Consider the following 12,188-nt stretch of genomic DNA (forward strand, 5'->3'; position numbering starts at 1 on the left):
GGAAAAGAGGCATGTTCTCTGGCTAAAAACCATACTCAAGAAATATGGCAGAGCAGAGAACAGAAGATACAAAATTAGAAACTGGGTAAGTTAAAGACTGTATACAACACAGTGAGGACCCCTGACTCTCTTCTCCCTCTGCTTTCCATACATGGAAGCAAGACATACATCTCTCAGGCAGGAGGTTAAAGGCTTATTTTCTGGGGGGAAAGGAGGAGATCGGGGGTGGGGCTGGAGGTGGGGGAATTGTTTCCTGCAGCAAAAATGTCCCTTGCTACCAGTCACTTTGTAAGTGAATTAATATAAGAATCCTCATTTCCAAATATACAGCTTCCCCAAAACTTTTTACTCCTTTACTCTTAAAAATGTATAAATTGCTAAAGATTAAAGAGCATCTGGTAAATGTCTTCAATACGAAAGACTGAGTCCCCCAGACAAACCAGAAAGTCATAAAGCAGAAAGAAAGTTTTCAAAAATGACTAAGTTAATACTCTGAAATATGTAAGACAAATATTATATCCATTAATAAGAATAAGATAATTTAAAAAGGAAAATTATAAACATCATCACTTGTATCACTTGTCATCCTATTGCTCATTGATTTGCTTGAGCAGGCACCAGTGTAATGTCTCCATTCGTCCCTGTCCCTGTCATGTGCTCGTGTAGCCCAATGGCATCTGTTCATTCCAGGAACATAAAGAGCATCAAATTGTTCGTTCAGAGTCTTAACAAAGAAGTCAGACCATCTCATAGGTAAGCGGCCAAGTGTTCTTTTGACATCCCATGGAATCCAGTCGGTAACAGCTCTAGTCCAGCGGTCATCTCCAAATCGCATTACAAGTCTGGCCCATCTGATTTCGATGTCTTGGCAAACAAGGCAGCATTCCTGTTTTTCGGTCGTTGGAACTCTGGATTCCTTCTCTCACTTGAGTGAAACATGATACTCCAAACATAGCTCTTTTTCAATTCCTCTTTGGGAGACCCAAATAGCATTCTCATCCTGTTTTCATAGGGTCCAGGTCTTAGAGGCGTATGTTAGGTTAAGAAGAACGGTGGAGTTGAAAAGATGTGTCTGGAGCCAGAGGTTCTTCATCCTCTTAACAACTTCATCAACGGACTGTCCATATTTTTTTCCAGAAAGGCTGGACCAGTTGGCATTCCCACCAACAGTGAAAGAGCGTCATTTTCTTCCCACATTCATGCCAGCACTGGTTGCTTCTGTTCTTTTGGATGTGTGCCACTCTCTGTGGTGTGAGATGATATCTCATTATTGATTTGATTTGAATCTCCCTGATGAGTAGCTATGTGGAGCATTTTTTCATGTGCCTTTTGGCCATTTGTATTTCTTTTTTGAGGAAACTTCTATTCATTTCTTCTCCCCATTTTTTGATGGGGTTGGAGGTTTTTATCTTATATAATTCTACTTGTGTCTTGTATATCATGGATATTAATCCCTTATCAGATGGGTATTGGCTAAATATTCTTTCCCATTCTGTGGGCTCTTTCTGTATTTTGGTCACTGTTTCTTTTGAAGTGCAGAAGCTTCTTAGTTTTTTTTTGTTGTTGTTGTTGACTCGGGAGCACTTTAATGGGTGTGACTGATAAACCTAAGCTCCTAGTGGCAAGGGGGAAAGGACAAACCAATGATATCCAACATCTCCCCCTTTTCTGTTTACAAAATTACAAAAATTTGAAATAGAAAGAGGAACAATTCCAAACACAATACAGTCTTATCAATTGTAGTAAAATTTCAGTCTGACCCTTGGCCAGAGCAGTGTTTGTAGTAGTAAAGCGTCCAATTGTCCTGCACTGTCCAAGGGTGAGGCAAGTCACCAATGATGAGAGTCAGTTAGTCCCATTCTGAAGAAATGAAGTGTCTGGATCAGAATTGAAGAGTTGTTTCTGCAGCAGCAGCAGTAGTGGTCACAGCAATGAGTCCTAGAGGAGCAGCTATAGGAGTCTGATGAATCTCATGAAGTACTGGATCAGGCAGGGAGCACTGGAACAGGAGCATCACAACTTCTGTCAGGAGTCCTTCAGCAGAGGGATGCAGCCATTCTCTGGTCAGGTTCACTGGCAGTCATATCTGTGCAACCTAGCTTTAGTTGCACAGTGGTTGGAGATTCGTGCACGCACAGGGACGCCAGTTGTGTAAAACACAAAAATAAAAAGAAAAGACGCGCAGGCGGCGAGGCAGGTGAAGGAAAGAAGAAGGCCAAACTGGTTGCTCGATCGGTTTATTTCATGTCCATCTCTATTCTCCTCTGATTCTCCTCCTGCTTCTTTCTCCCCCATCCTACTTCATTCTCTCTCTCTCTCTGCCTCTCTCCCGGCTCTCGGTCTCTCTCTCGATCTGTGGATCTGGCCCCCGTGGATCTGGCCCCCGTGGATCTGGCTCCATGGATCTGGCTCCATGGATCTGGCCCCAAGCTTCTTCGTTTGATGTAGTCCCATTTGTTGATGTTTGCTTCCACTTGCATGGTCAGTGCTGTTTCATCCTTAAAGATGCTTTTAGCTTCAATGTCGTGGAGAGTTCTGCCTACATTTTCTTCTATGTACCTTACATATTCATGTCTGATATTGAGGTCTTTAATCCACTTTGATCTGACTTTTGTGCCTGGCATTGGACAGTTCTTCAAAAACTAGAAATTGAGCTTCCATATGACCCTGCAATACCACTTCTGGGAATATATCCCGAGAATGTAAAAAAGCACAGTATAAATGACATCTGTACCTATATATTCACTGCAGAAGTGTTCACAATAGCCAAAATCTGGAAACAACCTGGGTGCCCTAAAACAGATGAGTAGTTAAAGAAACTTTGATACACATACACAATGGAATACTATGCAGCTGTTAGGAGAGATGAAGTCATGAAATTTGCTTATAAATGGATAAACATGGAGAGTATCATGCTAAGTGAAATGAGGCAGAAAGAGAGTAACAGACATAGGACTGCACTCATTTGTGGATTATAGAATAACATCACATGAGGCTGACACCCAAGGACAGTAGATACAAGGGCCAGGAGGATTGCCCCATAGCTGGAAGATTGCTTCATGAGCGGAGGGGAGAAGGAAGATGGAATAGAAAAGGGATCACTAAGAAAATGATGGCTGGAGGAATCAGTTGGGATGGGAGATGTGTGCCGGAAGTAGACAATGGACCAAACATGATCACCTCTCAGTGTCTGTGCTGCAAGCCATAATGCCCAAAAGTTGAGAGAGAGTATGGAGAATATTGCCTGCCATGGAGGCAGGGGGAGGGTGGAAAAGGGGGGGCATACCAGGGATATCGGTGGTGGGGAATGTGCAGTGGTGGAGGGATGGGTGTTTGATCATTGTGTGATTGTAACCCAAACATGGAAGCTTGTCACTATCTCATGGTAATTCAATAAAATTAAAAAAAATAAAACTAAACTTCTTTGTCACTCCTGAAGGCATTCCACACCACTCTCTTCCTCCTGCGCAGCTCTGGTGCCAAGTCATTCCTCATGGTGATTTCTCGACCCAGGTACACATAGCTGCTGCATTTGGAGATATTTGGTCCATTGAGAGCAAATGGAACATCAGGAACTAGTCCGTTTCACATGAACATTGTCTTCGTGAGATTCAGCTGCAGTCGACGTTTCCACACTCATGGATGATGCTGGCCAACATTCGTTCCGCTTGACTACTGTCTGGTGTTATTAGATCGATGTCATCAGCGAAGTGGAGGTGGTATAGTTGCCGACCATCTATCTTCACTCCCATTCCATTCCAGTCCATTCCAGTCGTCGCATGACGTTCTCGAGGGTGGCACTGAAGAGTTTTGGTGAAATGGTATCATCCTACCAAACCCCTCTCTTTATGTTGTTGATCACTTCCTTGTAGAATGTGAGATCCTGGTGGTGAATTCGTAATACAGCTCACAGAGGATCTTGATGCATTGAGTGTGAACACCCTGCTTGGCTAGGGCTTCGCTGACCCCTTCAGTCTCAACAGAATCAAAAGCCTTCTTTAAATCGATGACAGAGTGGCATCTTGAACTTTCATGAAACCTCAATGAGCTTGGTCACCATGTGGATATGGTCGATTTTGCTGAATTCTTTTCGGAATCCAGCTTGCTCACCTAGTTGTCCTTCGTCTAGTATTCTGTCAATCCTATTCAGGATGACTCAAGTGAACAACTTGTAAATGATGGACAACAGGCAGAAAGGGTGATAGTTTCCAATGTCATGGATGTCTCCCTTATCGTACAACAGGACGGTCCTGCTGGTTTTCCATTGGGATGGAACCTTCCATTCAGAAAGGTAGCATGTGAAGAGCCGAGCCAGTGTATTGATGAGTACTAGCAGCAGATTCTTCAGGTGTTTGGGTCTGACCTTTTTTGGACCAGGTGCTATACACTTCTTTAGTGATGAAATGGTTGTTGGATTTCGGAAGGGCGAATGCTGGGAATGACATATCCATCCTGCGGAACTTGGTATGTGGGCAGGTGGACGTGGCTATCAAGAGATCTAGTAGAAGTCATGGATAACCTTCTCCACTGCCCTTCTGGAAGATGTGATAGATCTTGATGTTGCTGGACAGTCATCTTGGTCTTATAGTTAGTGAAGGACAGGCGGGCATTGCAAATACTTTTCCTGGCTTCTGCTGCATCGGCCAACACTGCTGCTCCTCTCTCTTTGAAGTCTTCCTTTATCGTCTTCTCTGCACAGCTTTGAGAGCTTGGATGTTAGCTTGTGATTGCCTGAGGCTCGTGCCAAACCAAATTGGCAAATGATGTCGAGAGTTTCCGAAGACAGGCATCTTTTTGTGGCTTTCTCACTCTCAGCGTTCCTCGCACAGTCATGGAAGGGCTGAACCAGTTGATTGTATTCCTCATCATGATATAAACATCATGGCTAAAGTTAAAGCTACAGTAGAGAAGCTGCATAATGAGTATCAAAGAAATTCTGGATCTGGAGAGGTAGTACAGCAGGTAAGGAGCTTGCCTTGAATGCAGCTTACCCAGATTCAATCTTCAGCAGCCCCTATGGTCCTCTAAGCACTGCCAGGTAGTAATACCTGGATCCTGAACCAGAAGTAACTCCTGGGCATCGCCAGGTGTAGGCCAAAAACAAAAAACAAGACAAAGAAAAGAAGCTACTCTGGGACAAAAACAAAAACATTCATGCAAAAGAACAAAAGCACACCAGTATTCTTTGTAGCACTTAGTATAATAGCTTGGATATGGAATCAACTCTATCCAAATACAGATTAGTGGATAATGAAGGTGTGGCATACATACACAATGGAATACCTTACAGCTGCAAGAACAATAAAATCATAAATAAAACAAAACATGTTTTTTAAAAAAGAAACTCTCCTGGAAGTATTCTAAAAAATAAAGTAACATGAATTAAGTGAAAAAAAAAACTTTTCAAAAAACTTAGATAAAATGAATCAGGAATACAAAACACAAGTACCTGAGAATGAACACATAAACAAACTCTTTGTAAGATTTCCACAGATTCCTCTTTCTTACTCTATATTAAGCATCTTCTATATGAAATCTATAAGAGGATCACAACTTTTTAAAAGACAAAAGACATTCAAGTACATACTAGACTATAATGTGTCGTTTATGATAAAGACTATAAAAAGGAATGTTGAAGAAGAGAAGTGTTATTTCTGGTCTCGTTTTTTCAGAGCTGGACCTTCAAGTGAAAGATTTCATTTCTTTTTTTTTTGGTTTTTGGGTCACACCCGGAGATGCACAGGGGTTACTCCTGGCTCCGCACTCAGGAATTACCCCTGGCGGTGCTCAGGGGACCATATGGGATGCTGGGAATCGAACCCGGGTCGGCCGCGTGCAAGGCAAATGCCCTACCTGCTGTGCTATCCCTCCAGCCCCTCAAGTGAAAGATTTCAAACCAGAAAAAATGTGGAAAGAAGAAAGGATACTTGAGCCAGAGAAAATGGTAGAAGCAAAGGGGCAGAAGCTAACAAGTTAAGAATATAGTAGCTAATTTGTTTTGGCTAAAGCACAATCAAGTGTTTAGTAGGAGACAACTGTGGGCAGAGAAGCTATTAAGACTAATGGGGAAGCACATAGGGTTTCTGCTATTTAGATGTTGTGACATTCTGAATGGCATGGATGTACAGAAGTTGGCTTATCCCAGTTTTGCTTTTATTTTCTTTTAATTTTTGGACCACTCCCAGCTGTGTTCAGGGGCCCATGAAGGTCCTGAAATTGAACCCAAGCCTCCCACATGCACAAGCAAACACCTCGGAGGCATTATTCTGTCTACCACATTTGTCTGTGTGTGGTGTCACGATCAAATCCAGAGATTCACACATTAGAAACATGTGTTCTTGCATTGAACCACATGTCTAGTTAAATTTTCTGAATGGAACAAGGATTATTTCCAGGCCGGTTAGTAGTGCAATGTATAGAAAAGAACACTAGATTTGGGAGTCAGAAAACTTGCATCTAACTACAAACCCAAGTTTTATAGCTGGTCATTTCACCACTGGATGTCAATCTCCTCAAATAGTATAATAAGGAGAGGTTTTAAAGTCTTTATCCTGCTCGAGAAACCACAATAACTCAAGTATAAGATTGAAGGGATCAGATAAACTAGGATGAGACAACAGAAATAATTAAAGGATAGGTAAATATAATCTTAGACAAAAGCATTAAACTATACACTTATTAAAAAACAAAATATATTAAGAGTTAACCACACTGAAAAATAAATCACATTACCTGTAGACGATCAACATGAACCTTGACTCCTCCAACCATCCCCTTTTTAAAGGCTGCCAGCATATCAAGTATGGGATTGAACCGGCTACCTCTAAAAAATATAAAGATTTTAAAAATGAGCACAATAACAACAAAATGAGAATTTCAGAATCTAACATTAAGTACCCTTTGCATATTTACTCTGCCGCCTGCTGACAAATACAAAAGATATAAGAACAACTTTGACAGTGTTCTTGTCCATCTTACCTTATATTGTCTTCCCGGATAAGAACAAGGAAAAGTGGACGCCCATGCATTTTCCAGTATTGCTTAATGAACTGTAGTGCATTCTGTCAAAATGTAAGAATAAGATAAGACATGATGATGTAACACCTGAACTTCTCAGGATATTTAACCATTAGGAGCAAAAGAAAATAAAACATATATCAAGGCAATTCATTTTGAAGGTTCCACAATACAGGTCTTTTAAGCATAGAGCATAAAAAAGCATACAGTGTGCAAAATGAAAAAATATAGAAAGCACTTGTTTTTAAGAATATGCTGGGGAGGCTGTAGTGATAGGATAGGGCATTTGCCTTGCACTGGGCTGACCCAGGTTTGATTCCCAGCATCCCATATGGTCGCCCGAGCACTGCCAGGAATAATTCCTGAGTGCAGGAGTCAGGAGTAACCCCTGTGCATCGCTGGGTGTGACCCAAAAAGAAAAAAGAAAAAGGAATATGATGGGGAGAGATTTAATTCAAAATGGTCTCCAGAAGGGAAAAAAATCAACACAAGGTTATACTGAAGATTATTAGATTAATTCTCATTTCCACATTATAGCAGAGTTATATAACAACAGAAATATGGAGAGAATGGGGTTGGAGGGACAGTATAAGAGATAGTACTCTTGCCTTGCACACAGTTGACCTGGGTGCAATCCCTGGCACCCTATATGATCCTCGAAGCCTGTAATTAGTGATCCCTGCATGAAGAGCACGCCCTGAACACTGCTGTCTTGTCCCAAAACAAACAAACAAAAAAGTAATACAAATAGAAATGTGGAGAGCATATTTGACTAAATTTCTACTTTCATTGGTATCATATCATACTTATGTAGCACTTTACCTGTGGCAGGTACTACTCTCAGTGTTTTACTTATACTATTTGATCCCCAGAACAACTCTATTATTATCCAGTTATAGAGATGATACAATAAAAGGATAACAACTAAGTAACTTGTCCCAGATCATACAGCTGATGAATATTGAGCCAAGACTTTAACAAATGCAATCTGGCTCCAGACTTTCTGTTCTTGAAACGACCTGAAGTTTGCTCTGCAAATGGGGACTGGGTGTTGTCACTTGACTCAGTTTTTCACTTCACATTCTTCATAAGTAAAATTATTTTGCTAACAAGTTCTGCCCAAAAAGATAAAATTACTGTCATATAACATGGTTCCCAAACCAGTGTTTTTTCTGGCTTCTATAAACTATATCATTTCAATCTACTGTAGAAAGTCTATAAAAGCAAAGGCATATAATTTAATATAGATAAAACTCTATTACAAAGCTACAAATAGGTGCTGGAGAGACAGTACAGTGAGTAAGGCACTTGTGTTGCATGTAGCTGTCCCAGGTTCCTGGCACCCTTTATAGATCTTGAGTCCTGCCAAGAGTGATCCCTGAGCAAGGAATAACCCTTAAACACAGCCAGGTGTAACTCAAAAACAGAGAGACACAAAGAAAGAAACAAAGAAAGAGAGAGAGAAAGAGAGAGAGAGAAGAGAGAGAGAAAGGAAGAGAGAGAGAAAGAGAGAAAGGAAGAGAGAGAAAGAGAGAAAGAAAGTGAGAAAGAAAGAAAGAGATAAAGAAAGAAAGAAGGAAAGGAAGAAGGAAAGAAAGAAAGAAAAAAGGAAGAAAGGAAGAAAGAAAGGCAAGCTACAGGTAAGTTAACTTATTCTTCAAAATTATGCATATTTTATTTTATTTTAATATTTTATGCTGTATTAACATCATGCCACAGCCACACAGGGACACAAAACATGATAAAAATCACTATAAACAAAGTATATTATTTCAATTTTAAAAAGATGTCTTAAACTACCTTTATGTCGTCTATCAGCAGTAAAACATCTTGAGACATGTAGAAATCACTTAGGTCAAAGATGATAGGGTAACAAACCACAGTCTTTCCTAAAATGCGGTAAATCTATAAAAGATAATTTTATAAAATAAGTAGAAAGCAAATGTACAGTTACATAAGTCTAGTAAAAAATCAAAACCTATTTATGTCTAATCAGCAAATAAAATCTTCTAAAATAGCATAATATAAAGAAAGTTAAGGTTCTTGATGAAATCTGTATGCTAATTCAGAAATTCACCACAAATACATTAGGAAAAAAATTCTGTGACATGGGGTTGGAGTGATAGTAGAGTGAGTGGGGAAATTGCTTTGCAGCCGACCCAAGTTCTATCACTGGCATCCTATATGGCTCCCCAGCCCTGCTATGAGTGATTCCTGAGTACAGAGCCAGGAGAACTCCTGAGCACTGCTTGGTATGGCCCAAAAGCAACAAACAAAAAAGTATGACATGATATAATAGTATTAGAGTAGATGATGTTATAATATGGTATTTTACAACACTTAGAAATAATATAGTACTGTTATTCTTATTCATTCTTAGGAGAATTCTCTGATAGCATACAAACTAAGACTTCCTTGTTGAAATTAATGATACAGAAAATCAAGCCAGGTGTACAATGTTTTGTTTTGTTTTATTTTTTTGAGGTAGAGGGGCATATTTTGCGATGCTCAGGGGTAACTGAGGACTCTGAATTTAAGAATCATTCCTGGTGGTGCTTGGGGGATCATATGGGATGCCAGAAATGGATCAATGGTTGGCTGTGTATAAAGCAAGCAAACTCCCTACTCTCTTATCACTTCAGCCAGCCCAACCCAAGTATATAATGTAATGCAAGAATGAATGAACAGCAGGTAAAATAACATTTCAGTCTGTGGTATTATAATTTAAACACTGTACTAGAAGGACATTTTGTGAGCACCTTTGATGTACCAAGGCAGCCTATTGGCCTATCTGGTCTTCCGGAGAGTCCTAATTTTTCATTGATACCCAGATGGAAATAAGCCTGCAAAACATAAATTTATAAATCAGCGTCAGGGAAATATTTATGCTTTTCCTTTCCTCCCAATGCCCCAACATCCCCCCTGTTAATTTCTGATATTTCCAGATAAACAGAAAAGCAGGAAAATCTTATTCAACAGACTTGAAAGGAAATATAATAGTATCGTCAACTTAAATTTGGGGGGCATTGAGAAAACTGAAAGTAAAATTATGCGATCTATTTGGCAACATTTTGAAATTTGACATTGTTCTTACACTGTCACAAATGTCTAATTCTTATGGTTCTGTTCATTTTACAAAAGAACAGAAAATTACAAATGTTTCTTTGTGTAAAAAAATATGACTAATTTTTTGAAAATGAGGCCACACAATTGCTTCTTTCTAGAGCTATATTTTCAGGCATTTCTCTCCAAAATAAGAGATGTCTTTATTGATTATTTTAATATATAAACTATATTTTTAAAATGTAGCCATATCCTAAAAGTTCTGCTTGATTTCATAAGTTTTCTTGTTTGTTCTGTGGTCACACCCAGAGGAGGTCGGAAATTGTTTCCAGCACAGTACTAGGAGACTGTGTGGTGCCAGGGATCCCACCCAGGGCTCCAGCATGCAAAGCATGCACTCAGGCCCTTTGGGGCCTCTAGTTTTATAAATTTTTAAGCAACTACTACTTCATTTTGATAAATATTTTTAAAAGACAAATTAATACATGACTGCTAACAAATGAGTATAATGTTATAGATTTTTAAAAAATATGTAGATAAATGGATTGGAGCGATAGCACAACGGGTAGGGCATTTGCCTTGCACATGGCCGACCCAGGTTCATTTCCTCCGTCCCTCTCGGAGAGCCCGGCAAGCTATCAAGAGTATCTCTCCCACACAGCAGAGCCTGGCAAGCTACCTGTGGCATATTCGATATGCCAAAAACAGTAACAAGAAGTCTCACAATGGAGACATTACTGGTGCCCGCTAGAGCAAATCGATGACCAACGGGATGACGATACAGTGATGTAGATAAATATATGGCCACATTACATCTACAAGTCAATATGCATATATTAACACTAATTGGTTCATATATTACATAGTCTATTTAGACCCAACTTAAAAAAATCTAATATTTTTATATTCCTGTTTCAAAGTGGTTAATTTGAACTGAGTCTATGTATTTACTCTACATTCTAATGTTGAAATAACTAAATAACATAGTTTAGGAATAGTAACTATAGAAAGACTAGAAAACAAAAAAGGGATAATTTCTACAAGTTAGAAGAAAACAGACTTAAATGAATCAGAAGTTAATCAGTGAGAAATTAATCCAGACACCTCTTTACCCTATTTCAGTGGTTTTCACTATTTCACACATTTGGCCCTGCACTGGGTGACATGAAACTATTTAGCAGTGACTGCTGAGTTCTCAGTGACTATTTAGCTTTCAGTGACTGAAAACTATTTCTATTTCACACCTCTGCCCTGATGAAGAGAGTTCCGAATTTGTTGTTATTTCAAAAAAGATTCCACTAAAAATCTTTAAATAGTGTACTATTTATTTCTTAGAATAATTTCTTAGATTTTATAAATCAAAGAGAATATTTATTTCATTTAAAATAATGTCAGGTTAGTAACTTTAGAAATAAGAAGCAATTTACACTAGGATTAATAGAGATCTTTTTGTCATTTTCTTGGATCAAAATTGTATTTCATTTTAGCTTTAAATTAATATCTTAAAGTATTTTGTGGCTTAATGCTACTTATATATTTAAAAGACTATTTTATAGGTTCTATAACTTTTTTCATGTTCCTTTTCCTACAAGGTATTTATTATTCATTTTGACCTGTAAGTAATCTTAGTATATTAAGAATATCAGCCTGGGTGAATAATATTTTGCTGAGATGGCTATCATTAAATTTGTCGATCATTTCTGAATGGCTTTTTGGCACTGGTATTACTCTAAGAATGGACTTTCTCTCCTAATAGCTATCAACCTTTTACTAGTTTTTCTTCTAGCGACTATACATTTAAAAATATTGAAGTACTTAATGCGTGCATTTTATCTGATGATGTAGAAATCTAGCCTAAATTTTCCTAAATGCAAAATTTAAACTAACCATATCCATATAATCTACTGATTGTGATTTGAAACTATTTAAATATCAACCTCATCTTAAAATCATTGCTATCGCCAGTGTTCCCTGTTTACTAAGCTATGGTGAACACATCTATGTCAGAGGTAGCTCTGATATCTATTTTTCCTCCTATACTGTATGTTCCTAGAAAACAATATCTCCCCAGCTGGCACTGTGTCTAGGATATAGCTGAGTTTCAGGAA

At 38.8% G+C, this 12,188-nt stretch overlaps 1 protein-coding gene across 2 annotated transcripts in view; it reads right to left on the minus strand.

Annotated features, from left to right (window-relative positions):
* Positions 1-12,188, minus strand: part of PHKB (phosphorylase kinase regulatory subunit beta) — a 262,109-nt gene that overhangs the window by 51,610 nt on the left and 198,311 nt on the right. For both annotated transcript variants that reach the window (XM_004600687.2, XM_055146377.1), the window contains 4 exons: positions 9,777-9,860; positions 8,818-8,922; positions 6,979-7,061; positions 6,733-6,823 (listed from right to left, as the gene is read on the minus strand). In XM_004600687.2, the coding sequence (XP_004600744.2) occupies positions 6,733-6,823; positions 6,979-7,061; positions 8,818-8,922; positions 9,777-9,860 (363 nt within the window). The remainder of the gene's footprint in view (positions 1-6,732; positions 6,824-6,978; positions 7,062-8,817; positions 8,923-9,776; positions 9,861-12,188) is intronic.

This window comes from Sorex araneus, chromosome 8 (assembly GCF_027595985.1).
Source record: "Sorex araneus isolate mSorAra2 chromosome 8, mSorAra2.pri, whole genome shotgun sequence".
In the NCBI taxonomy this organism is placed as follows: Eukaryota; Metazoa; Chordata; class Mammalia; order Eulipotyphla; family Soricidae; genus Sorex; species Sorex araneus.